The sequence below is a fragment of the Oryzias latipes genome, chromosome 7 (genome assembly GCF_002234675.1).
Source record: "Oryzias latipes chromosome 7, ASM223467v1".
In the NCBI taxonomy this organism is placed as follows: Eukaryota; Metazoa; Chordata; class Actinopteri; order Beloniformes; family Adrianichthyidae; genus Oryzias; species Oryzias latipes.
In genome coordinates, this window is record NC_019865.2 from 23113675 (window position 1) to 23141590 (window position 27916).

The 27916-nt window shown below is 39.0% G+C and overlaps 2 protein-coding genes across 3 annotated transcripts; one reads left to right on the plus strand and one right to left on the minus strand.

The window, feature by feature from the left end:
• On the plus strand, nucleotides 1-27856 carry LOC101159014 (tyrosine-protein phosphatase non-receptor type 22). 2 transcript variants are annotated; one of them, XM_023956845.1, is made up of 25 exons: nucleotides 1-123; nucleotides 13361-13469; nucleotides 15808-15884; nucleotides 15964-16059; nucleotides 16147-16185; nucleotides 16272-16343; nucleotides 16551-16610; nucleotides 16845-16987; nucleotides 19065-19131; nucleotides 19215-19292; nucleotides 19446-19532; nucleotides 22241-22694; nucleotides 22775-22849; nucleotides 22957-23034; nucleotides 23126-23197; nucleotides 23305-23435; nucleotides 23682-23709; nucleotides 23813-23911; nucleotides 24386-24513; nucleotides 24618-24645; nucleotides 26823-26885; nucleotides 27026-27123; nucleotides 27219-27249; nucleotides 27327-27410; nucleotides 27485-27856. In XM_023956845.1, the coding sequence occupies exons 1-25, from the start codon at nucleotides 31-33 to the stop codon at nucleotides 27544-27546; spliced, it is 2352 nt and encodes a 783-aa protein (XP_023812613.1). In that variant the 5' UTR covers nucleotides 1-30; the 3' UTR covers nucleotides 27547-27856. The 2 variants fall into 2 exon arrangements, with proteins under 2 accessions (XP_023812613.1, XP_023812612.1); XM_023956844.1 differs by lacking the exon at nucleotides 1-123 and adding an exon at nucleotides 10313-10609.
• LOC105354442 lies at nucleotides 903-7747 on the minus strand. The gene is made up of 5 exons (XM_020704882.2): nucleotides 7484-7747; nucleotides 6563-6889; nucleotides 6170-6487; nucleotides 1982-2120; nucleotides 903-1889 (listed from the first exon to the last, which is right to left on the minus strand). The coding sequence occupies exons 1-5, from the start codon at nucleotides 7515-7517 to the stop codon at nucleotides 1733-1735; spliced, it is 975 nt and encodes a 324-aa protein (XP_020560541.1). The 5' UTR covers nucleotides 7518-7747; the 3' UTR covers nucleotides 903-1732.
• Nucleotides 27857-27916: the final 60 nt, after the last annotated feature.

The window sequence follows — 27916 nt, forward strand, 5'->3', positions numbered from 1 at the left end:
CAGTTTTTGGCTGAGTGTGAAGCAGCTGGGATGAGGGTCAATACCGCAAAGTCTGAGGCCATAACTCTTGACCAGAGAACAATAGTTCCTCCTCTCTCTGTGGGTGGAGTGCTCCTGCTGCAGGTAGAGGAGTTTAAATATCTTGGGGTCTCGTTCACGAATAACGGAAGATTAGAGTGTGAGATTGACAGGCGAAGTTGAGCGGCATCCGCTGTTAATCGGTTGTTGTATTGGTCCGTTGTGGTGAAGAGAGAGCTGAGCAAGAAAGCAAAGCTCATAGGGGGAGAAGCTCGGTCGCCTGGAGAGAGCTCAGAGTAGAGTCGCTGCTCCTCCACATCCAGAGGAAGTTGAGGTGGCTCTGACCCAGGACACGCCAGAGAGACAACATCTCTCGGCTGGTCTGTAAAAACCTTGGGGACCCCCAGAGGAGCTGGAGGAAGTGGCTATTAGTTAGCTGATTTCAGTCAGAAAGAAAAGGAGGAATGTGTTTTTTCAAATGTGGGCATTTTCTTTTCCTTATGGTCTTGAGTAATTTCTGTTGACTGATTCCCCGCAGCAGCTTGGGGCCATAAACATGTTCACCAATACGGTTAGTACTCGGAAAAATGTGTCAGTGTAAACACAGGAACTAACTTGTGTTGTAATTAAAGTCAAAGTAATACATCCTTTGCATGCTCCTTTATTTATATATATATATATATATATATATATATATATATATATATATATATATATATATATATATATATATATATATATATATATATATATATATATATATATATATATATATATATATATATATATATATATATATATATATATATATATATTTGACACACAATTCCTCAATGAAACAAAGAAAAACAACATTTTTATTTAAAGGGCATATATTCTGCTATTCTTAAGCCTTTCAGAGTAAACTATATATATAATAATATATTATCTTTGAATGGTTTTTTAATGAAATATTAGTTATTTTCACAGTTCATTTTCCAACCAGGAAGAAAGACGACTCAAACTCTCAGGCTCTGTCTTTCTGTCCTTGTGCCGCCCATTTCGTGTCGTCAACCTAGAGCCAAGAGGAGGAGCTGGTGCTCAGAGAGCAGGGTTTTAGAGAAATGCAGAGACGACTCAAACTCTGATATCCCTTTGTGGTTGTTTTTTTTTTTGAGAATTTAAAAGGCCTCTATCATGCAAAAATAAACCCAAAGCTGATTTGATAGTTTACACATTTACTGTCTTAGAGGAGCTAGCAGGGATTGCTAAAAACGCTTTAATCTTATATGCACAATATGCACATCCATGTTTGCAAAAGTTCCGATGTTGTTTGTTTTTATGGGTGAAACACAGACAAGCTGCCGAGGTCGGCTCAAAGTTCATGTCATGAAATGGGCCACACCCACACGGAGAGAAAGCCGGATGCTTCAGAGTTTGAGTCGTCTCGCTTCTGAGGAGGAAATTTAGCTGCACAAATAACTCATATTTTACTATATATTACCTTTGGCACAAAGGTTCATTGCATTCAAGACATTAAAAAATATAGAAAATCTATACAGATTATGTAAACACACATGACTGAAACGGTAATGATAGTGATGCTGAAATGTATGAAAAATGTAACCTTTTTTTGTGCAAATAATTACATTATTTGATCTGGATTTTAAAAGATCCAAACATGGTATCAGAGGTCAACCATGGTAAACATACCCGTAACGTTTAGCTAACACTTCTATGAATCTGGCCTGGAATAAAACATTCTTTTTCTTTTATCGTTCTCCAGGTTTTTCGTTCTAGTTACTCTAAGGAATACGCACAGAAATATAAGTAAAGATGCAAAAAGACTCCAGCGCAGAACTTGGTACCAAAGTTGAAGGCCAGCTGATGCCCTAAAAAAAAGCAGATTTAACAGGTTTATCTTTTTCTTTTTTAGCCCTCATATGTTTCTTGCATCAAAGAGAGTAAAAAAGGATGATCTCACTTGCTGAAAAAAAAGTCCTGTTCCGTTTGATTGATTTGGGAAAACCGGTAGGTGGAAGCTTGGAAGGTAGATGGAGCCATTGTTGATGTCGTCACTGCTGCTGTGCTCATTCTGTCTGCACAGTCATAACTGGGCTGACCTAGAGGTGACACATGAACATGGAGCATCAAGAATTTCAGAACAGTATCAAGAGCAGGTCAAACACCAGTAAAAGGCTCAAAATCATTTGTATTAGAATCACAGTCATCATTTGTCAGCACCAGTCATTTTAGTGATGAACATTTATCTAAAATGTACTTTATATTGTACATGTGCTATCCTATGCACTTTAACATGGGGAGTTGGGTCATCTAGACCCACTAGACAGTGCTCTGAACCTTTTTTCTTCAATGATTTGTGATCTTCACTGGTGTCCATGGATAACATGAAATCTTTCAACCTTTATCCACCTTTGTCATGGTAGGGAGAACACGTCAATGGTCATCTTAGGTCACCATAGGACAGCACAAAGGTTAAACAAGAAATCAAAGACCTCAACACATATAAAGAAAAAAATAAAACTGAATTTGGAAGCTTACATGTAGTTGTAGCAATGCTGCAACCATTCAGAGTACCTGTATACAAGAACTTGGACTGAGTGACCCCTCCCCCCTCGCTTTCCAAACAGGAAGTACCTGCTGGTTTAAAGAAGCCAAAATCCCACAGATGACAATAGTGACAATAATGACTGTTACTCAGTCATTCTATTAGTCAGAAAACCAGTTTTGCTCTGATACCTTTTTTTTACATGTTCTTGCTAATTCTGATTTTTTTTCTCATTATATTTTTTTTTCTGTAGTGCAAGTTATTCAAGTTCTAAACGGACCAATCAGATGCCTCAATAAAATTATGTGGCCTCACATTAAACATTCAAAACATTTGATAAACTTAAGCCCGTGTTCAAGTGGGTGTGGCCATTCATGCATTTTACTCTTGGTTAACTCAGACTAATCAATGCTCAGATGTCATCTGCCTCAAACTTGGTGGCGTCAGTTTTGTGGAAAAATGGCAATTGAATTGATTTCAGAACTTTAATCCAACAACATAAGAGCTTTAATTCAACATCAGAAACTCAAAAAAGAGAAGTTATAAGAAAGAAATGGACAGCGGAAGTAAAATAAAGATATGTCATACCCGCTCAGTCCACTTCTCATGTGCACTCACCGGCCACTTTGTCAGGTATCAGGTATCAGGTGTGACCCCGTTTTGCCTTGAGAACTACATTACCTTCATCCTTGGTGGTATAGATTCAAGAAGGTACTGGAAACATTCCTCAGAGTTTGGTCCATATTGACATAATAGCATCACACAGTTGCTGCAGATTTGTTGGTTGCACATCCACAATGCCAATCTCCCGTTCCACCACATCCCAAAGATGCTCTATTGGGTTGAGATTTGGTGACTGCGGAGGCCATTAGAGTCCAGTAAACATAATGTCATGTTCAAGAAACCAGTTTGAGATGATTCCAATTTTATGATATGGCACCTTCTCCCGCTGGAATTAGCCATGGATATTTTCTCTTTTTCAGACCATTCTCTGTAAACCCTAGAGATGGTTCTAGGTGAAAATCCCAGTAGTCCAGCAGTTTCTGAAATTTTCCGACCAGCCCATCTGGCATAAACAAACATGCCACGTTCAAAGTCACTTCAATCACTTTTCTTCCCCATTCTATTGCTCAGTTTGAACTGCAGCAGATTGTCGTGACCCTGCCTACATACCTAAATGCATTGAGTTGCTGCCATGTGATAGGCCTAAAAACACAATTAATTCAACTGATGCTAAGCACAGTGCCTAACAATTAAAGTAAAACAGAAACACAGTACATAAAGCTCTTCATCTTGATGCCCTGTGGGGTCATGAGGTTTGCTGGAGCCAACTTAACTACTGTTGGGCAAAGATGGGGTACACATGCCTGGTTCAGATCACCAGCTTGTTGCAAGGCCACAAAATTACTCTCACAAACACACACCTAGTGGCAATTCAGAGACTCCAATCAACGTATGAAGCGTGTATTTTTGGACTCTGGGAGGAAACCAGAGTGCTCAGAGATAACATGCAAACTCTACACAGAAAGGAGACATGGGATGTAAACCTGGGCAAACCTCTCATGCAGCCCTGCATCAGGATAAAAAGAACAAAAACCATATAAACAATGAGTTTCCGGCACAACAGAGTTAAGGTATGGGTTTACAAGGAGGAGTCAGATGTCAGATCCTCTAAAATGAAAGAGGAAGCAGAGGCTTGTTTCCGAAGTTATAGTTTTAGGTGTCTAAAGCATGCAGTGATTCGTCATCAACCCTGACTAGTAACTGATTGATTATTCCTCCACCCTTCTGCGGACAAACGTTGGTGTCATCCATTGTTTTATATTGAGCTGGTTTATTGCCAGATTTACTGTTGGGGCCGGATATGATTTCATCAAGCTTGTATTTCAACTGAACTAGGCGTGAGCAGCACGCCTGCCAGTTCTTGGCACATGTTCAATGCAGCCGTTTGAGAGCTGATGGCTCAATGCAGCGTTTCATAGGAAAAAGGCCACACCCCCATTTCGGCCTCCAAGATAAAGTTATTTATCTATTTTACTTTTAATAAAGTAATTGAATATTTTGGGAATTCACACACAATGATCTTGAGATCCAGTGACAGAAAAAGGAATATTAGGTTTTCCTGTTTGACACAGCAGTGAATGGGGGCTGACTTGCTTGTGCCTTCTGGTGGTGACCTGGTGAACTGACAAAGTTACGTTTATGCTTTTCATGAGGATTGTGCTCTTGAATTTGATTTATTCAGTTTTATTTCTTTGATTTTATAAGATTCTGTTTTCAGGTTTACTTCCCGTCAGTCACACCAGGGTTTGGTTGATGATCAGCCACAGCTCATTTGCTTATGTGATTTTTTGTTTCTCCATGGTTTTTTTAATGTTTAAGCTCATTTATTAAATGTTTCAAGACTCACTCCAATCAACTTTTGACCTATTTTGAAAGTGTTCCAAGTGGTCCTTTAAATATGATTGTCATTTTTCGCCCAAATAAAAAAACAAAACTATTTTCTATGACATTCTGCAGTTAGAATATCGATATAGTAATTCACCACTTCTGTGGGTGAGACTGTTGACACAGAGCAACCCCCCCCCTCCATTACTGAAAGGTCCCTGTTTACATATAATATATATATAATCTATATCCTCCCTCATCAGAAAAATGCCACAAGAACAAATTAAAAACAACAAAAACACAATTTTCATCAAAGCAAGTCTTTAAGATTTTCTCTCCAAGCCTCCTGTATGTTGGTTCCTACATCCCCAGTTCCTAAAATAGTCCCAAGAAGGAAATATAAACCTTGAATCCTAAGTGAAACAAGGTGGGATGTTCCCCAAAGTTGTTTCTTTTTGAATCACCACTTGGAATCCTCATTCAAGTCCAATTACATATAAATTAGTGATACTTCCTGACTTTTTTTTAAAGAAAGCTAACGCAGAAGATGTTATTAAAAATAAACACTTATTATTATCATTTCTTAAAGGGGCGGGGGGGGGGGGGGGGGTTACTCATCTTAAAAATATTTTAGGGTTTTTATTTTGGAATAAACACAAATCTGAGTCAGGCAAGAGCTTTAATCCAACATCAGAAACTCAAAAAAAGAGAAGTTCCAAAAATGAAATGAACAGAGGAAGCAAAGTAGTACATGTAAGATGAGGCTGAACAACTCAGAGAACACTCAGACATCATGCTCTTGAAAATCCATAAATGTCCAGTGAATATCAAAATCTCATCCTTTTTTCCACTATTCTCTGTTTTAGTCTATTTGTCATTGTTTCCACAGTCAAAAGAAAGAGATTTACACTGCTAACTTGCAGCACTACCAAAACCACAACAACATAAAAACCCAACAAAGAACTGATGTCTATTTTTTTAGAATTATTTCCTAAGTAGAACCTATAAAACTACAACAAAGATGGCCATACTGTATATTATTATTTTTTTAAGCACGGGATGCTAGAAAAATGGTTTCCAAATAATTTTATTTGGCGAACGCACAAAGTTCTCATCCTTTTTGTGATGACGGCATTTCTGCTGAGTTATTCTAGTCTTATTTGTTGTGTGTGGCTGTGTGTAATGCAGTATTGTCACTTTAGCACCTTCTCTTACCTTGAAGCCGAACCGCATAAATGCAGTTTTTGTCAGCGGGCTGCAGCACCTGCACAGACAGGATGTCGCTCTTCTCGCTGCTCACATCATTACTTGCGAGGCAGTAATGGTTGTCCCCATTTTTCACTGTGCCACAGTGCAGGGTCAAGTCTGAGGAGGAGGAGAGCAGGATGTCCTTGTTGTGACTGCGATGGTACCAGGCGTACCAAACCCCTGTGCCTATTGAAGGGCCACAGCGTACGGTCACCGGCTGGCCCCAACAGGTGGGCCTGTCCACCAAGGCGTTCAAGGGCCAAATTCTGGGTTTGGAAACTGGAACTGACAGAAATAAAAGTGTCATTATCCGGAGATTCTGTGGACGATGGACACAGATGCTTTTTTAAACCATATTACCTTGAGTCACATTCAAAGTGATTGGAACCATGATGTCAGAGTATGGTTTGTCAATTCCAACCCAGTACACTCCGCTGTCATCAATCTGGAGGTTCGTGACTTTCACAAATAGCCTTCTTCTAACCTGAACCACGACAGACCTGTGCGTGTATTTAGTTTTAGCAACACCTTCAGAATCAGCCAGGATCTCACAGGAGCCTCTGGAGGGCCCCCCGCACCAGTACTTCTTGCTAAAGTAGAAGCTATCTTCAAACATGCAGGTAAGGAGGAATTCACCTCCAACGTGAGCAATGATTGTTCTTCTGTCACAACTAAGCTGGAGGCTGTCTGCAAGAAAAAAAAATAGTCAAATAAATCTCTCTTTATGCCTATGTACATATTTAATATATATGTTTACATATTAAAATATAAACAAAAACACTTTTGTATATACAGATTTTTATACATACAAATAAGATAAAAATGGTAGAGATCTTCAAGTTGGTTCACTTAAGTTCACATCAATTCTCTCAAAAGGAAAGAATACAAAAAAGGCGTGTTTAATTCTTTTAAGCCCATTGACACGACTCATGTTATTTTTGGCAATATAAATAAAATTGAATTGAATTTAACTTAAATATAAAAACAGAAAAAGGTTTCTATGAAAAAGAAAAAGTAACCAAAATACAAAGCACTAGTTTTATTATTACTAAGTTTTGTACAAATAAGAAGAGTGTATGTTTCTTGGAAAAACAACACAAAATTTAAAAAAATCTACATAATTTCATAAATATGTATTACATCATTGACGACTTTATGGGGTTGTAATCATTTTTTGTAATTTCGTAACCAAAATGTATTACGAAATTTAACGTATATATTTTTTGCTGATAATAAATTTGTAATAGAAATAGAAATGAAATTTAAAAAAATCTTTCTTACCATAAAAGAGTAAAATAAAACATAGCATCTTCATGATGGAGTGGGAAAATGTCAGAACTTTTGGTACGCTGCAGCAGTGGACTGTGGTTGCATTTGCTTCCTGAGAAGATGGTTTTAAACACGCTTTCAAATTGGGTCCTGCCCACGTGAAACCATTTATGGAAATGCTTTTTCACAGCACGGCTGCTTTCATCTGCAAGCCCCCGTCACAAGCGCAGTAAAGTTTGGTGCCAGGATTTTGAATCCGCTTAATGAAGGTCACAACGATCAGAAGCTTGGGGGCTTCTCAAATTCTGGATTATTCCGCCCCAAATTTGAATTTAAAAAGTTAACCATTTATTGTACACTCTCAATTTCAGCCTGCACGCATACTGAATATTAGGAAAATAAGATTGTTTCAAGAAAAATTGTCTTATTTTCTGTCTTGCACGTAAAAAAATCTTATCAAGAAAACTTTTCAGCAGCAAAATAACCTTAGTTTAAGAAAACATGTCTCAGTACTAGATTTTTTTCCCTTAAGATGAGAATTCTTGGGAAGGCAATTTTTCTTACCCCATTGGCAGATTTTTCTTTGCCTATTTTCAAAGAAATGTTCGTAATTTAATTTTTTTTAGAATGTGTGACTTTTGGGGGCTTGTTTTTGTGGTGGGAAAAATCAGAGAAAAAAGAGTATTAACCCTTGTGCTATCCTAGCCACTTTAACATTGGGAGTTGGGTCATCTAGACCCACTAGACAGTGCTCTGAACCTTTTTTCTTCAATGATTTGTGATCTTCACTGGTGTCCATGGATTACATGAAATCTTTCCACCTTTATCCACCTTTGTCATGGTAGGGAGAACACGTCAATGTAAGGGTGGGGTCATCTAAGATAGCACAAGGGTTAAGCATCAGAAATTTTCTAACATGGTAAAAGATCTAAAAATATAACCTTGGTAAAAACATTGGCATTTGCATTTCTACTAGAAAACCTTAACCTCAACTTCCTCTCATTGAATCAGCCTCATCGAACATGTACCTGTTTGTTTTTTCTTTTAAATTAATTTTATTGAGAAGTTTAGTTATCCGTGGGCTGCTCGGTGGTGCAGTGGTTAGCGCTCTTGCCTCATAGCAGACCCGGTTCAAGTCCGGGCTGGGTAACCGGAAACAGAACACCAATGGGAGATCTTTCTGTGTGCAGTTTGCATGTTCTCCCCATGCGCGTGTGGGCTTTCTCCAGGGACTCTGACTTCATGGGGTAAATGGTTACCCTAAATTGCCCCTGGGTGTGAATGTGAGTGTGATTGTGGGCCTGCAACAGACTGGCGACCCATCCAGGGTGTCCCCTGCCTTCGCCCACAAGTGGCCGGGATAGGCTCCAACAGCCCCGTGACCCCGAAAGGGATCAAACGGGTTTAGAAGATGAATAAATGAAAATTGTTTCAGGAAAAGATGTCTTATTTTCTGTCTTGTAAGAAAAATAATCTTATCAAAAAAGATTTTTAACATCAAAATAACCTTAGTTTCAGAAAATCATGAAAAATTATAAAAAATATGATCTTAGTCATCTTAAATAATCTTGAATATTTTTGCAGATTCCATCCATGGCAGGACTGCAAAAAGCTCTCAAATTTAGATGTCAAAGAGTATTTTTCCATTTTTTTACTCAACAGTTCAGACAAAGTTTATCAGATTCCTTGTGTTTCTTGCAAGATAATTAAGTGTAAATAACTTATGAGTAAAAACAAACAAGTAAACTAGAATACATGTCAAATCCATTGACATTTTAGTTTCCTAAAGTTCAGCCCACTGTTGTTTTTCCACATCAAAATAATCCAAATGGAGCATTATTAGGACGTTTTACCAAACTGTATGGTCACATGTCTTTGCTAAATTCAAAGTGTTTCCATACATTGGACCGGAATGATGATTTTTGGTGACATTGCATCGTGTGTTGTCCGCTGTGATGCATTTTTTACGTTTTAGTAAAATAAACCTACGGTGCCTCAATCCGAACGGTATTTTCTAATAGTGATTATAAATGATTAATTTTACTTTGAAACAATGTTATAATGGAATAGGTCTCCGACAGATCGATCTTGTTGTATCGTAGAAATATAGATCAATTCATCGATTCATCGTTACATTTCTATTAGTTGGGTAAAGTTAAACTCCTGAAGCACAGATGGGTTTACTCTTTTCTGTCACTAGATGTCACTATTCTTCAGAATAAGTGAATACTTGAAGGTTGAACTTCAAAGACAGATTTCTGTAGAGTCTCTGACAGAAGAATGTTGCTTCTTTAAATAGAAAATGTAAAATTCTAATATTTCCACTGACTTACTTTCAGCTTCTTTCTTTCTGTTCAATGAGTTTTCTGTTTTCATCTGTAGTAGCAGATTTGACAAGTCTAGACGTGCTAAAAAAAAATGACTAGGAACCTCCGCCTCTCTAGTGGTTCTTGGAATTCCTCCTGCTATTTAAAAACCCTGCTGGGGAAACTTTAGTCAGGACTTTGTGCATACTAGTTTAAACCTCATAAACAGGTATGGTGATGATCTTCTATGGGCCTTCATGCAGTTTCTCAGAGGCCCTCTTCTCCTTCTATCTGCACTTTTCCCTGACACTCGTCTCAGGTTTCCTGAATGTTGTCCGACCTGCTGCGCTGCTTTCCCTGCACTCACACTTTGGGTTGGATCAGCTGTTTGGGCCTGTTTGTGAGATGAAATGTGTGGCACACATCTTTTGTGGGCGTTTCTCCCTCCTGTTGAGCATCCATGTGACTATAGGACCCAGTGAGAGACGCGAGGGGGCGCGGCAAAAGTTCGATTCTGACCACAGAACCTGTTGGCTGACTCTTACTTCCTCTAAGACACTTCATGTGTTCCGTCATAAACAGTTTCTTGATGTAGGAGTCACTGTAGAGAAGTGCGCAGCAGAAGTGCAACCGCACTCAAGTCAGCGCATGGTCTTCTCTCTGAACCATGGACCTGTGTGAGCTGACATCCCTTTGAAAGGGCTCTGTCCAAGGCAGTGTGGAGTCAGTCATGGAGTATCAGGCCTGGATTCTGAGGGACATCTTGATTCACTTGGAGAGGCAGGAGGCAGCGGGTGAAGAAGACCCAAATGGCATTACTGGGGAGTTTGCAGTGAGTTCATTTGTTTTTTCCGATGTTCAGAAAATAGATGACTTGATGCAGTTTGGCTTCGATATGGATCAACAAAAGTGTCAATCTTTCTATTCATTTGACAAAATTAAAAAACAGACTAGAAAATGAAAGTTCAAGTTGACAAGTTGTCAGAACTGTGGGGAAGTGCATTGCATTGCATCAGAAGTTCAAAAGTCTTTTTTTAATAGTTCCTCTTTACTCTAATGCTTGCTAGTGATGGCAATCAAGGAGGAAGACTTGTAGGCAAATCGTTTTTAACTCATGGCCAGCTACCATGGTGCATGTGACACCGCATTTAGAAAAAAAAAATCTCCCCTGCAAAGTGTTGAGCCTCGGTTAGATCATCTGTGGTCTGCTGCTATGGTGATCAGTGACATAAAAGTAAAGATAAACAGCCCTGCGTGCTTTCACATGAGTCCTACCTCTGTCATCTCACAGGAAAGGGTCTTTTGTGTCACTTCCTTTGTATGAAAAAAGCTTGCTGTGGTCTTTGAGACACAGATGGGTAACAGGGCCTTAGAAAATCCTCCAAATAAAACTTGAGTGAGTTAATGTCCTCTTGGCAGTGCCGCAACTTTCAGAATACTTAGGATAGAAAACCTACAAAAAAAGAGTCAACTTCAAAGCCTGTGGGCCAAATTTGACTATCCAAGCAATTTCACACAGTCAATTTAACTTTAAATCTTCAAACCTGAACACTTACTTGAGGAGTAAATTCCAGTCAAACCTTGTCAGTTTTGTAACCTGTGCAATGATCCTGCCACATTGCTGCCCAAATAGGCCTATTATATGTCCAAAATATAAAGAAATATAAAATAAAAACAACAAAATGTCCATAAATGATTTAAAAGGACACCTGGACTCATAATGTTTACTAGAAGCTCTCCTTAAGATTTAGGCAGAAAAAATGTTTATTAAAAAATAAACGTTGGAATGTTTCTATTGAGGCTTCAGCAGAGCGTGCTAAACTCTTTAGCTGTTAATGCTGATTCAATTTGAGACTTATAATAACATGCAGTCAGTCTATATTTACAAATCAAATCAAATAGTAACCAACTTTTATCCATGGAAAAACTTTTAAAATGCATTAAGAACTGATCACTGCACAACTAAATATTCAATAAATGGTATGTTAGACAAAAGATGCACTGAGACAAGTATGATTTTGCTTCATGTTTTAACCTTGGTGCATCAAAGACTTAAAAGGATTTTTTCCCCAAAAAACATCAGCAACATAACAAAAAAAAACAAGGTAGCTATTTTTGTGTTCCTCGCACATAGGAGTTTCTACTTTAGGTAAAAAAGAATTTTTATGGGGAATTATTTTCCAGATGATGTACAATGCAACAAATAAACAAGGTTTAAAATTCTGATCAACTGAGACCCTTGATTTAGAGTTTGTTTTAAATAAACAAACAAAAAATGGTGTTGCACAAAAATATGTCATCTTTTCCTTACATACTGTTACAATGACTTAAAAGTACCACATACAAAAACAAAGTATTTAGTGATTTGGTAATATCTGTTGTAATTCTTTTTACATACAAGTGTTTAAATGTTTCTATTAGGGTGACATCAGCTAAATTGGGTCATCATGTAAAATGGGCCACATAAGGTTAGAGTCATGTGACTGTATAGCACCTTGGGCCTTCAAAATAAGGTCGAAAAGCACTGTGTAAGTATTCACCATTTACCAATAAGTGCAAAAAAATTCAAACTGTTGCCACAACAGTACATCTTAAAATTGATTTGATTGGTCTGGAGTGACTGGTGGGCGGGGCAAAGCCTGCTTCTGACCATTGATATATCATTATATACCATCGAAATATATATATATAGCAATATACATAGATGGCTCTGACATACCAAATTGTACTGTTATTGATAAGGTTGATAAGTAAACCAAAAACAGAGTTTGTTTAAATATCTTGATAGTTCATCTTATTAAACAGTATTAATACTGTATATAAACATATCATTATAATAGTTTATATAACATGCCACATTACATTTTCTTTTGTAATTAATTGTGTGTGTGGTCCAGGGTGCATCGTGAGCTCGCTCTCGTTAGCCAGTGCCGTGTCTCACACACAAAAAAAAAGAAAAGATGAAAAACGCATGTAGACCTACAGGTGGTGCAGCTTAGAACTAAACCTTTACTTGCAGGATGTGCCAGGCCCTAAACGGTGACCCCAGTGGAAAAAAAAGGTTACATGACATCTGTGGTGAATACAACAGAATTCAGGAGGAAGACAGCTTTATCTGCCAGGACTGTCTTTGAAAACCTGTTGTCTAAGAGTCTAGTTGTTCAGTTTCTGAGGTTTTTCGGTTTTTATAAGCCTAGAAAAACGCACACATGTTCAGTCTCACTCTGTGTCTCACATATGTTTTAAATTAGGCCTATATGTTGCTATGGCCATATATTTTTGAAAATGAAAGAACATGAATGTTTGACATTGCAGTGAGTGGCTCGTTTTAGCTGATCGGTCGGCCCATTTTACCTGACTGTACCACATCTCAAAAATATTTCCTAAGTAATCAACCAAAAAGTGTCCCAATGTAGCGGAATTCACCATACTGTACTTTGATCAGCAATTTAAAAAATGTGTCTGCAAAAAGGCATGAAACTTTTTAAAGAAATGGAAAAGAATTTCATGGTTGAATGACTTTTGTGTGTGTGTGTGTTTATGTGTGTGTGTGCGTGTGTGTGTGTGTGTCTGTATTTTCCAGAAATTGAAAATTCAGTCAACAAAGTATCGTGTGGACAAGACCTTTTCCGCAAAGACTGCAGAAAAGACAGAAAACTTCAAAAAGAACCGATACAAGGATATTGTTCCCTGTAAGTCTAACTCTGAACAGTTTTGTGTTTTTGTATACGAACTTACCTATAAAATGTAAATTCTGATTTATGATGGTTTAAGGACATTGAGTTTTTTTTTTCCAGGTTTCTATTTAAAGACAGCTAAATCCACTTTGTTATTCTGTCAACTATCAACTGCTGACAACATTTTACAAACAAAAAGATGTAATTTTTGACAAATTCTATTAAAGTTAAATTATCAATACTGATCAAGTAAAAGGCACATTTATGCTTGTTCTCAGGGATGTCAAGTCACAGGTGACACAGGCTCTTTAAATCTTTAGCTGCACTTTTTGGGTTTTCCCGCCTTTTTTCTGCCCATCTTTGGAAAGACTGAGACTCTGTGACATCATAAGCATTCCAAATACCAACAACATAACGCTCAAAAATGACAAGTCACCACTGGTGTTTGAATCAAGGCAACATGAGAGCAAAAGTAATAGAAGCCAGAGGCAGTTCACAAAATAACCAATGAATTTCCACATTTCCAAATGTAGAAATCCACTTTACAACAACAAAAACACTTACAACCTGGTTTTACATAACTGTCTTTGTCTGTGTGGATGTATTCACAGAGTTTTAGGGACAGTTAACGAACAATTTTTTTTAAATTATGACTTTGAAGTCCTAAACTTACGAGAAAAAAATATTAAAGTTGTAAATTTACGACATTAAAACATCAAATTTACGGGGGAAAAAGTAATAACTGTACGAGAAAAATGGCAAAAATTAAAATCACCGAAGTTGTCTGTTTATCAGAGCCATGCTCAAAGATGAGAATGTGGAGCGTTTGGTGAAGCTTTTTTTACGCATCGGTTTCAAAAACATAGAAATTCTGAACAATTTGGCCACTCAAATTCAAACTAGAAGGAGCTGCATTTCCAGAAGACTTTGACTTTAAACTTGTAAATTTATGAGAAAAAAGGTGGCCTTAAAACTCCATCGTACATTATACTAGGGAACATTTCTTTAAAGCTTTTTTTCTTTTTCATGACCCAGTGTCTTTGATTGATTGTTGACTGCTGAATTGTCAGTTTTCAGGTTTATAAAAACCTTCCTGGCCGTGTTCTAACCAATTTCCTTATTTTGGAAAGGCAATGACATTGACGCCCATGTTTAAACGTCAGATTTTAAGCCATAAATAAACACATTTATAGGATGATTTAAAAGATCTCTTCGATCATTTCTGCTTTGATTGGTGTCAAAAAATGAAATCAAATTGTTTTTTTTTAAACATAATTACATGTCATGCATTTATTTCACAATCACATCCTTGTTCATAACTGAATCTCTAAACACAATTAAGACATTGTACCGGCCATGTTATGGCGGCCCACCTGTGCTGGGTGAAGACCTGCCCACCTGTCTCTAATTACACTTTACAGCCAATCAATTTTATTCATTCAGATTTTTTAGCTACAAGCAAGGCAACAGGATTTTATGTATTTATATACTTATTGATTACACCCTTAGGGACAAAAGGATTTTAATTTAATAGATAGTGTGAGGTTACATTTACACCCCCCTCATAACACTTGTTCAAGCTGACACTTCCAATGAAAAGTCTATGTGAGTACGTGTTTATGCGTTTTAGGCCTCCACTTAAAAATATTGCATTCTATGTAAGTTTTACGACTGTTTTGGGCTCTACTTCCAATTGCGTGACCACTGAACCCGTGGAAATTCAATTAAACCAGGTGGGACTTTGAGCAATAGGCTCTCAGATTTAGTAGGGACAAATGGATGGTGACCTTTTCAGTTCACCAAAGTGCCAACCGTTTGAAAATTGATCATGAAGGAGAAATTAATAATTGTGGTTTGTGACCAGCTGAAATTATATGAGACCAAGTCTTTCATATGTCAGAATAGAACTTTGAAAGAAGGATCCTGAAGCAAGATTTGTGAGATTTGCACCGCTTTGATGTTTTGCACCAAGCCTCTCCCAACTGCAGGGCATGTCCTAGTAAACAGTAGAAAAAGAAGAAAGTGTTTTTCTCTAGTGTAACACCATGAGCTGTTCGCACATGTTTGAAAAACCTGCATTCAGTGCGTTCTTGAACCCGCGTCACATGCTCAGCTCAAAATCTCAGTGAGGAGCCTGAAGTTCAGCAGCCTATAGTGTGAGTCCATTTGTCTCCGTAGTTTCCATGTGTTTGACCCAAATACAAGGTTTAAATTAAAGTCATTTTTTCAGTGTCATTCGGATATTTTCAGAGAGAAAAAGTAATTATTCCATAGGAATCTCCAATGTTGCTTTGACCGTTTCTTTTTTTCTATTGCATTGTTTTTTTTTAAACACACATTTCTTTTCCTTTAGTTGACCACAGCAGAGTAAAACTGAGTCTCGTCACATCAAAGAAGGACACTGATTACATCAATGCCAGTTTCATAAAGGTAATTTGAAGATGAAACTTTCTTGCATAATGCAGAATATGAAGTGCACTCTGTTGAGTTTAAACTGTTTTCTGTATAGGGGGTGTCAGAACCCAGGGCATATATTGCCACTCAGGGTCCACTTCCACACACAGTGGTGGACTTCTTAAGAATGATCTGGGAATTTAACATTCAGGTTGTTTTCTTCTCGTAAACATTCTTTTCCTAATACTTGCATCAAAAATGGGCTATAGCAGTTTAATTTTTTACATATATATTCTAGGTTATCGTGATGGCCTGTCGAGAGTTTGAGATGGGGAAGGTATGCATGGTTTCAGTTTGTTATTAAATGTGAGAAAATTAGTTATTTTCATCAAATTATTATTCTTTCTTGTTTGTTTTTTCTAGAAAAAGTGTGAGATCTACTGGCCCCAGACACTCGGGGAAACGTTTACCTGTGAGCCGTTTTCCGTTTTCTGTGTGAGTAACTTTGTAGTCACAGTCACACTTCCTTCTTTAGCAGTTTCCTAAAACAGTTTATACATATGCTTGTCTTATCTACCCGACACTTCTACTATGTCATTCATCACCCGCCTAAACTTTTAAGGCTATTTTTTATTAGGAAACTCTCACATCTGATTTTAAAGCGGTAAATTAAAGAGGAACTTCTTTTTTCTTTTTCAACAGGATTCAGAAGAAAGCAAAGGAGATTATCTGACAAGGACATTAAGGGTGACTTATCTTGATGTAAGCACTGACTGAAAGCAGATGTCAGAACCTTTCTCCTGAGACCAGCCAAGAGATAACCAGCTGGTGTTGGTTTACAGCCACTGAACATGAATACATCCTCTCCTGCTCGGTTGTTACATATGAGATAGTAGAGATGGGATGTGCAGATTTCTTGGAGTTGCTCTCTCTGACTCAATTGTGTTCAGCATGGACTTGTGTACAAGCTTTCTGAAGTCCTCCAATTTCTTCCAGTGCAGCCGCACTTTGAAACAACTGCACTATGTCAACTGGCCAGATCACGGCGTGCCGGACTCGATCCCTCCCATTTTGGACATGTTGTATGAGATGCGCTCCTTTCAGCCTCACGATGACATCCCTATCTGCATCCACTGCAGGTGAGACACTGTTTCCAGTTAACAAAGCTGACAAATAAGAGTCTATTTTTATTGGAAATCTTGATTGTGTGTGTTTTTTATTTTATTTTTTATTTAAAAAAAAAAAGCTTCAAGTTAAGTCTCTTAAGTAATTATTCTTAAAAGTTAATTATTTCTTTCAAAAAACAAACATTTCAAGATAAAAACTTCCCCTTGATCACTTCAAAATTATTCACATTTTCTCATGATGAAGTACATATGTAAAGAGAATTAGGCTTAATATTAAACTTCAGAGTATTTCTTTATTAAAATCATTGTGATTCAGTAGCAGATGAAAAAAAGGCTGTTTCAAAAAGAGTGTATTTGTGAGGCAGGAAATAAACTGGGCGGGCCACATGCTCCCCGTTCCACTCCATTCTGACACATTAACTTGCAGACAAATGTACGTCTTTGTTTTAGTCGTCTGAGCTGGCATCTGGCTTTAAAACTGTACGGCTGGATAGCTCCAATATTGCTCACCGTTTTGCTAATGTTAGGTTTGTGCTGTGAGGGGCTGAGAGAGAGTGTAAACACAGACCTCTCAGAAATGGGGAAGGCTAGGGGGGCGGGGTTGCTTCATTTCTAATGAACTTCTGCTGCTCTATAGAAACTTTGTCCTACAAAACAACACAGCTTTTTTTCTTTTTTTTTTTTTGCTAAAAGCAGCATAATCATAATCAAAAGACCACTGGGAAGTCTTTTGAAATAGATCAAAAGACGATCAAGTGGGACTTTAAATAATTTAGCAGTTAGCATTAATTTGGTCCATTAAAAAGTACTTTTAAACTGTTGCTTAACTCCATATGGAGTTCCACAGGACATTGTATAAGGAACACTGCTGATTTGACTTTATCATCATCCTGTTTAGACAGTGAACTTCACTCATTCATTTTCTTAGCCCGTTTTGACCCTTTCGGGGTCATGGGGCTGCCGGGGCCTGTCCCGGGGGTCTTCTTGCTGTGAGACTAACCACTGCGCCACCGTGCAGCCCACAGAGAACTTTAACCCTTAATAAATTAATTTCAAATAAATACCAAATGGGTACATTTTTCGTGAGGCTTAGTCAATAACAGGAAGTTGAGATAAAGGCTTGATTAAACTTTTATTCCACTGAGAGAATTGGAAACAAACTTTATGTATTTGGTCTAATGTGCATTTCCTGCTGCCTGTATGTGGGTTAGTAAGGAGGCCCCTTAGAGCTATTGCTCTGGTTTGTGAACAAACAGGTTTATAGATGAATGGAATGAAAAACATGTAAAACAATAATAAAAGCATGCCCTCCACTTTCATTATATCGGCTGGTGGTGCTTTTCTAAATGGAAAATTTGCCATTTGGAGGCTAATCATATTTTTTTCCTTCGCAAAAAAATTAAATAAAATAAAAATATGTACATATATATATACACACATATATTTAATGTTTGTTTATAACCCCTTTGACATTTTAGAGGATTTTTAGATCGATTGTTTTATTGTTTTGGCTCCTGTTTGCAGGATCTCAGTCATTTAATGTACATGTATAGAAATGTTCCGCTCACGTGTGTGAAAGTTTCTGTCAAGCAGAGATTATAAGAAAAAGCCCACACTTTGATCAACGCGCAGCTTTGCCAGCCTGTTTCTCGTGGGCACTGTAGATGAGGTTGCTCCTCTTCTCAATGCGACACAGGAAACAAGTGCGGGTGTTGAGTTGATGACCCACCATGCTGCGACTGACTGTGTGGCATTTTGAAACAGTCGCTGTGGCTTTTGGATTTTGTTTAGCTCCATGTTGAAATAAAATGAGTTGGCTCCAAATAAGACCAAACCAGTTAATTTTTTACATGACATTTTTAGAAACCTGTTTTGAACAGCACACAATTCTTTGGAACACAGGAAGCTTTCGAAAGAAGTGCAGCAAAGCAGCATTTCTACTACATACTGATCTGCACTGAAAACATATTAAATCAAATATAAAGACTCAAAACAACTCGAAAAGCGATGACTCAGGAATTCTGCTGTAAGGTAGTTGAAGGCCGGCTGTTTAAATGGAATTATGTGTGTTTTTCTGCTGGAATCGCAGTGCTGGCTGTGGCAGAACAGGAGTGTTGTGTGTCATTGATTACACATGGAACCTCCTCAGGAAGCAGGTGAGAAATCTCTTCAGAGCCTCTTTCGTCACACAGAATGACAAAGACGTTATGCACTGTTTCCCTTCTGCGCCTGTTTACAGATGATTACTCCAGATTTCAACATTTACACTCTTGTTCAAGACATGAGGACGCAGCGGCCCTCCGTTGTGCAAACAAAGGTAACCGTGAGCCAAACAAGCAGAACCGCATTTCAAGTGATCAGCGTCAAAGTCAACCTTACTCATCACAGTTAAAGTGTTGTTTGGCCGTGTGTGCATCATTCCCCAGGGCAGTGACACCTAACAGAGCAGGTTTTTGTTGTTTTATCTCAGGAACAATATCTGTTGGTCTACAGAACCATCAAGGTTTTGTTTCAGAGGTATTTGGATTGCATGGAAGCGCATCCTTCCCAAATCAAGGTGAGCAACTTATGCAAACATCCCTACAGTACGAAATAAAAATTAAAAAAGGACGTTTATTTAGACAGGTCAGCCAATCGTGGATTGTTTTGTTTTTGTTTCCATTATCTAAAAAAAAAAACTCCCATTAAATGTTTAGAATAGTTAGGGTGTGGTTACTTTTTTTTTGTCTTCTCTTAAGCTGTGGCATCAAAGCTCAGTTAGACTTTCAATGTTTTTTTGTTATTATTTTTGCTTTTATTCTTATTAAGTATCGTAAAAATCAACAAAACCACATCTCTTAAGTAGTATCTTTTTCCATTTGTGTTTAAATCCCCTTTGTTTGTTAGGTTACTGTTATTTTAGTATTGTTTGCCACCAAATTTTCCACTGATGGAAAGATAATGCCTAAACCACTACAAGTCCACCTCAGTGCTTTGCACTGATAGATTAAATCTAGTCATTTTTTATCTATTGTATAAGCCCTCCCAGAGGTATTCTATTTATGATTATGCCATTTTTAGCAACAACAACAACAACAAAGCCTGTTGTTTTCTAAGACATAGTTTGTGCAGAGGGGCAGGAGTTCAATAGAAATTCACCTCTGAGTTTTGGGCAGGACCATTGATACAGAGCAGCCCTGCCCCACTTCCTCTCACCATTACTGAGAGCTCTTCCACTAGCTTACAGCCCCTCACACCCTCAACCTAACATTATCTGTGCAACAAAAGTGGTGAGCATCATTGGAGCTATCCAGCTCGGACGAGGAAAACCATCTGCTTGTGAATCTATTTGTCTTCAAGTGGATGCAGCAGGGAGCTTGTGGCCCGCCCAGCGTATTTTTCTATCAAATAAGCTCTTTTTTAAACCGCATTTCTTTCATCTGCTCCTTATCCACAACAATTTGAATAAAGAAGTACTCAGAAACCCAATTTTAAGCGTAATTTTTTTAAATGTATGTCGTGCATTATGAGAAAAAAGTCTACAAGAACGTGTTGAAAACACCAAAAACAAGAATTTCAAAGGAGTGTATCTTTAGACATTTAATATGACATGTTAAAATCAATGGGGTGCACAAAAAACTAAAACCTAATTTATCCCAAAACAGCTTTTAAGAGGAGCCTATGACTGAGAATGCACAATAATGGTCAGAAAGGAAATTTTCATAATGACATTGTGTACTTCTTACTAAAGGTGATCGTAAAAAAATCCTCAGAATTAACATGCATATTATAATTTCCAGAATAAAAAGTGCATTCACAACAACACGCTCTCATAGAACACACACAGCAGCTGTGGGAGACTTGTGGTTTCAGAAGCAGAAGAACACGGTGAAGTGATCAGTGTCAGCAGCACACACCCCGCCTTACACGAACCACAGCGGTTATTACCTTGATTTTCTTTTCCATGTTCTTTGAAGAGGAAACATGTTGCCTCACGGCCCCATAATCGTATTTACATGTACAAAACAGTTTCAGGTCATGCCCCCACCACGCAGGGCTCTTCTAATAAGTTAACTTAATGAGTGTAAATTATTGGCTGGTGGTTGGTTATTTGACTTACTGTTGAGGAATGCACACAAACACAAGCAGGTTTAACCCTTGTGTTATGTTAGATGACGCCACCCTTACATTGACGTGTTTTCCCCACCATGACAAAGGTGGATAAAGGTGGAAAGATTTCATGTAATCCATGGACACCAGTGAAGATCAAAAATCACCCAACTCCCAATGTTAAAGTGCCTACGATAGCACAAGGGTTATGGATAGAAAAGCTGTAGTTTGTTGTGGAGCTGCCTCTCTGTTCAAATGCTGTGAACAAACGCATCTAACCTTCATTACACCCAGACTTCTTGTAAAGTAAAATGAATTTTGTTGAATCCACCTAACCCCAGATCAAATATCACGTGTAAAATTGCTCAACTTTAGCTATAGCTAAAATAATCAAACCATCAGTTCAAATTGACCATAAAGTAATACCATCATAAAAGTTTCCAAGATCAGACTGTAAATATGTTTTTTTGGGTAAAAGTTGAACTTTGTAACCCTTGTGCTATCCTAAGCACTTTAACATTGGGAGTTGGGTCATCTAGACCCACTAGACAGTGCTCTGAACCTTTTTTCTTCAATCATTTGTGATCTTCACTGGTATCCATGGATTACATGAAATCTTTCCACCTTTATTCCACCTTTGTCATGGTAGGGAGAACACGTCAAAGTAAGGGTGGGGTCATCTAAGATAGCACAAGGGTTAACATGAAAGCCAATGGAATTTGAGACCCCTCTAGAACAAGCCCCTAGTGGTCATTTTGGGAACTGCAACACTCAATACTTTTGGGTTTGTTTCAATTTTAGGAACAGAGGGTAGGGTATTATTGGGCCCCACCAAATTTTGCTTGACTTGTAAAAGTTCGACTTGACGTGACATCAAGATTTGAAATATTTTCTGGAAGAAACGCATCAAATGTAGGGATCATGATTGAAGCACACCTGTATGGGCTAAATAGACGTGAATAGCAGGAAGTCAACAGTCTCAAAGTCAAATTCAGAAATATGGCATCATAGATGTTGGCATTCAGACCCTGTTTACTGTGAATAAAGAACATAATGGCAAGACTTTTTGCTTGGAAATCCTAAAAATTTTTTTAACTTAATTATTTCTCTGCATTTTTGTAAATCTCAGATTTCTGATTAGAAATTTAAGTAAACCTGCTATTCCTTCTTGAACAGATACCAGACCTGACTGACTCTGAACCTGAGCTGTCTGACCTGAGTGATGACACTGAGTTCACACCAGAGCAGAACCAGCTGCATGGCGAGGAGGAAGACCTTTGGAATCAGCATCGGCACCTTCCGACTCCTCCAGAGGTTCTAATCACCCACCACAACTTCGACACGGAGCCCCGGACCTCCCCCACACTCGTGCTCAAGGACCAGAGGGAGCCTGCAGAGGGGAGGATCCAGGAGAACGGGGATGCTCCGACAGGCAGCACTCCACCTGCGAAGGCTGTGGCGGAAACCATTTGTCTGATGGTGGAAGACCCTTACTTTGACACTCCCCTGAGCTCCCCGTCATCAGAGGAGGCGTCAGCCGAAGACTCCACATGGACACTCAGCCCGATCTTCAAAACTCCATCGCTGCTCCTGAATGACCAGATGCTGAACTCAAACTCTCCTGCCTCAGGTACATGGGAACTGCAAGGTGTTCCTATCATCGTCTCAACAACAAACACTCAAAATTATACATGTCATTTATTTTCAAAGTTTCAGCCAATGAAGAAACACCTCCTCCTCTTCCCGAACGAACCCCTGAATCCTTTGTCTTGGCTGCAAATGAAGGTTAGAGCCCAAGTTTAGACATCTTTCTAAAAGTAAAAAATGCTATGAGTGTGTTCTCTCTATTCATAATATTTGACAGTATTTCTAAACTTGGAATACCTTTTCAGAGCATCAGGATCTGTGTGAAAGGTTGTCCGTTGTCTTTCCTCCCAATTTTGCAGCAGAAGCTGTTAAAGAGTTAGCAGGTAACACGATTTTTTTAATCGCAAATCATCAAAATCCCAACGCCGTCCAGAAACGGCAACACTTTAATCTTATCTTTGACCTTAAACCCAGGGAGCCCCCCTTCACCGGTCCCACCGCTTCCAGAAAGAACCCCAGAGTCATTTGAGTTAGCCACCGATCCAGGTATTTAAAAAAAAAAGCTGTTTAGATTGTTACAAATAATATATTTAACAATAAAAAAAAGATTAAATTAGGTGTTTAATGATGTATGATAACATTTTTGTTTTCAGCTCCGTGCGAGCAGCAGCCGGAGGTCACCCCGGCACTGACACTGGATCCAGGAGGAGGCTCACCGGATCAGATCTGGTCTGAGCCTGCAGGCACCGTCCACATCAGGGACACAAGTTGTGTGAAGAAAAAGGTGAGAGATGTTTTACTAACTTGCCTTTTCTGGAAGGTCACACTTGGGTTCTTCTGATGTGACCCACATGCTGTCCCGCACACACAAACCCAGACCTACACCAGGTGTCTTCAAACTTCAAACCCAGATGAAGCGACATCTTTTATTTTATTTTTAATAAAAGAAATTGCTCTCAATTTTCTTCTTGAATTCTTTGCATGATCAGTTCCTCTGTTTGCAATGAACTCCTTACTCTTTCTCTTCTAGAGTTGGAGAGCAGAAGTGGCCATCTCTGGTAAGACCTTTTAAGAAAAGCTGGCTAATAATAATGTGACAACTTTAAATACGAATTAGTTCTGCATTTGACTGCTATAATTTGTTTTCTATCATATTGAAAGCACCTATGATCAAGTTTGATCGTCCACTGGACACGACCTCCAACCCCAACAATTCCTGTGTGATCACAAACCCCCTCCCTGCTCCATCTCTTCCTCAGAGTAAGCTCCTCACCTGAAGTTTCTTCCATCTTTCCATAAAATCTCACACTCTGATCAACTTTTGATCTATTTTCAAATTGTTCCCTGTGGTCAATAGACTATATTTTGCCCTTTTTAGACCAAATCAAAAAACTTGTGTTGTTTTCTAGGACATAGTTTGTGCAGAGTGGCAGTAGTTTATTAATATCCCCCTCTAAGTTGTGGGCGAGACCGTTGGCATTGAGCAACCCCGCCCCCCTCTTCCCATTGCCGAGAGCTTGTAGCAGGGACCTTGTGTCCCACCCATTTCAACGTAACAAATATGCTATTTTTCAATCAACACTTTTCATCTGCTCCTTATTCACAACAATTATAATAAAGAAATCCTCTGAAATGCTATCTTGAGCTTGATTTTCTTCATCCATCTTCAGAAAAATGCCTCAAGAGCATTGTCATCGGAGTGGGTCTTGAAGTTCTTGTTTGTGTTTCATTCAGCTGCAGTCGAAAGAAGCGTCCAAGTGTGTCCGCCTCCCTCACAGGCGACGCCGAGGGTCGGCCTGTCCTCGGAGTGGGCCGGCAGCTCTGAGCCCAAAGGTTTCCTCCACTCTTTCATCAGGAGTAAGGTGACGATGACTGACCGGATTGTAGCTACGACAAAATCCTGTGAAGTACAACTAATATGAACTCTTAAAATGATAACGTCTTTTTGTGCTTGTGTTTTTTCTAGAGTGTTCGGGCTAAAAGTTCAAGACAAGGTAAAGAGAAGAAGAATTTTCAAGATTAAGTTGGTAGCAGTCGTCAGAACTTCCTAAAAGACACTTATCAACTCATAAAAAGGGTTAAATGAAACAAAAAGACCGTCATACATTTACACACCAGAAATGATCTTGTGTTGCATTTTACCACTAAAAAACCCATAAACTCCCTTCTGCACTATATCATCCTCTAGTAGCAGAGCTCATTAACCAAAATTCGGACTAAATGTCAAACTAGAATGACATAAATTACAATAAAATTCAATCCAGACTACAATTCATCTGGAAACCATGAGTGTACATGTAAATAAGAGTCTTGAGAGTTTTTTTTTAGAGTTTTGCCTGTATATTTTTCTTCTCAGTATATTCTGTATTCATTTTTTTATGGTGCTGCTACTACAACTGAATTTCCCTATGGGGATTAATAAAATTGATCTTAATCTTAATCTGAAATGCCTTCAACCAGCAAGTTAAAACGAATGAACACCACATTGTCCTTGTTGTCGTCACTGAAAGACAAATGTCTAAACACTTCTGCGGTGCTCGTTGCTCAGATCAGATCAAGTGGAGGTTTAGAGGTAACGCAAGACCAGACAGCAAAGATCAGAGCAGGCTGGTCTGACCACAGAGCTGTTGTTTTGGCTTGTTTTGCAGCTTTGGGGCATGTCGTTGTTGCCGACTTGACTTTTGTCCTACGTTCACCTTTGACTCGTGTTCAAGAACACACTGAATGCGGGTTCTTGAACATGCTTCTAGCATGCAGTGTTATACACAGACTGTCTCTACCAGATTCTAGTGCGAGTACTTATAGCTGAAAGAAGCTTTGTGTGAAATGTCAAAGCGGTGCAAATCCTGTGAGTCTTGCTCCAGACTTGTTTTTCACAGCTCTCTTCTGACATATGAAAGACTTGGTGTCATATAACTCTGTGATTATTTTCTCCTTCATGATGAATTTTCAACGGTTGGCACTTCTGTGAATTAAAAGGGACGCCATCCATAAATCACTATCAAATCCCAGTCCCCGACTGGTCATGGTTTGACTTTGAACGCACATTTAGCCCTTGTGCTATCTTAGATGACCCCCCCCCTTACATTGACATGTTCTCCTTACCATAACAAAGGTGGATAAAGGTGGAAAGATTTCATGTAATCCATGGACACCAGTGAAGATCACAAATCATTGAAGAATAAAGGTTCAGAGCACTGTCTAGTAGGGTCCAGATGACCCCACTCCTAATGTAAAAGTGCCTAGGATAGCTCAACGGTTAGTTGACGCATAATACAGACTTCATGCGTTTCCATTGGAAGTGGTTGTTTGAACATATGTTGCCAAGGCCGGAGTGTTTGTAGCATCAGTCGTCTGCTGCAGCTGAAACAGGAAAAACAATCAGAAAAGTGAGGAAACATGTGAAGCTACATTCACAGCGCCCTATGCAACACGCATTCAAGCGGCCATTTCGGGCTTCAAAGTTCCAATCTCTCGCATTTACATGTAGCCACCCACATTTCTAAGATCGTTGTCAGGCTCTACGTTCAAAAAAACGCTTCAACTGGACATGCGTTGAAAGTTAAACCAGACTGAACTTTGACCAATCAGGGACAAAGATTTGGTAGTGATGTGTTATACGCAGTAGTGCCAATGGTTTGAAAAATGGTCGTTGAGGAGAAATGAATAATTGTGGTTCGTGCCCAACAGGAATTATGACACAACGTCGGAATTTTATCGTCATTTATCGGAAGAGAGCTGTGAAAGAAAAAAAGTCTGGAGCAAGATTCATGACATTTGCAGCTCTTTGACATTTTGCACCAAGGCAGATTTTCAAGCTGTAGGTGGCGGGTATGCGCTACTAAACAATAGAAAAAGAAGAAGAAGCCCCTCCCTGCTTGTCCAGTGTGAACACCAAATGCTAAGCATGTAACTGAACACGTGTCACCTGCCCGGTGTGAACGTAGCATGAGAGGAGTAAAGGACCAGTGACTTCATCTCTTCTACTGGATTTATTTTTTGTTCAGGGCTGGTGTGACATGATCTGTTCAACCTCAAATTTAGCTCATTTTGAACCGGGGGGGGGGTCATTCTGATGGTGAATCTTCATAATAAAGCATTTCATTCTTTTATAGAGTTTGAATAGCTGTGCTAATATTCTGGGTGGTTTCTCTGCTTGTCTCTGCCGCAGAGCCCCTCGCAGTGTTTCGGCCTATTGCCCCACTTCCTGTGGTGGCCATTGGAGGAGGAAGCGGTGAGTAGTTCTTCTGCAGCAGGCAATCGAGCCTCTGAACGTTGTAGTCAAAAACTAGACTAGCAAACATTTGACAGTAAAGAGTGAGCTCAGTGTTTTTAATGGACCAGCAGGATTTATTGCGCCATCTTACGTTTCAGCTCAAGCCGAACATGACGTGAACCTCAGGCCGACTTCCATCGTGAATTCAGGAACCAATTCAGACAAAAGCAGTGAAAAAGGCATAACTAGAACAAAGGTACACACTCCAGTAGCACACTTTGATCACTTAAGGAGGATTTTAAGGCAAATTATAACATTTTTGTCTTTGTCATGTCTTTTTCTGCCTTTCAGAGCCTTAAATGTCTTAAAAATAAACTAAGACGTAAGTACTGCTACTTTGATACATGCTGGTCTCTACATACATGTTGTGATATGGACTAATGCAGCTTTCATCCTCAGCCAAAGTCTCCCCACCTCCGCCTCCCACCCAACCTTCAGCCCCTCCTCAGTCACTCAACGCCTCCTTGGCAGGGTTCAAGTTTGGTAGGCCTGCGTGTTTCTGTGAGCTCCACGCCGCATTTCGGTTATTTTTTTAAATTGGGTTTTGTCCTCGACAGGATTTGGGAGCCGCTTCAGGAAGCCAAAGGGCCCAAGAGCGTATCCAGAGACCTGGGTGTGAGGCGCACATAGAGGGGCTGATGGACCCACGCGGGAGAGCGCAGCAGCACCCCCTGCAGGAAGAACACAGGAAGTGTCTCATAGCTTTTCCCAAATAAGCAAACGAGCTTTCGACGCGTTTTGTAGTTTTTATAGAGCAAAGGACCCCATTTATGTATGCAGGTGTGTCTGTGTGCAGCGAAGGAAGCAGACTGTTTGCAAAACTTTAGTTTCTTCTCAAAAGATGGAGAAGACTGACGGAGGTCATGGGTGCACATGTGATCCAGCTGCACAGCCAGACAAGTTATTTATTAAAATCTTTTTGAAGTGTTGGTGCTGTGAAACGTCTGAAGTTGCTGTTGAACCCAGGATTCAGAGCAAACATCAACACA

Coding starts and splice junctions, on each gene's coding strand:
- LOC105354442 (XM_020704882.2), bottom strand. CDS start 7,517: ATGAAGATGCTATGTTTTATTTTACTCTTTTATG. Junction 6,890..7,483: donor TTTTATTTTACTCTTTTATG/GTAAGAAAGATT, acceptor TTTTTCTTGCAG/ACAGCCTCCAGCTTAGTTGT. Junction 6,488..6,562: donor CACTTTGAATGTGACTCAAG/GTAATATGGTTT, acceptor TATTTCTGTCAG/TTCCAGTTTCCAAACCCAGA.
- LOC101159014 (XM_023956844.1), top strand. CDS start 10,508: ATGGAGTATCAGGCCTGGATTCTGAGGGACATCTTGATTCACTTGGAG. Junction 19,533..22,240: donor CGCATCCTTCCCAAATCAAG/GTGAGCAACTTA, acceptor CTTCTTGAACAG/ATACCAGACCTGACTGACTC. Junction 23,710..23,812: donor AGCAGAAGTGGCCATCTCTG/GTAAGACCTTTT, acceptor TCATATTGAAAG/CACCTATGATCAAGTTTGAT.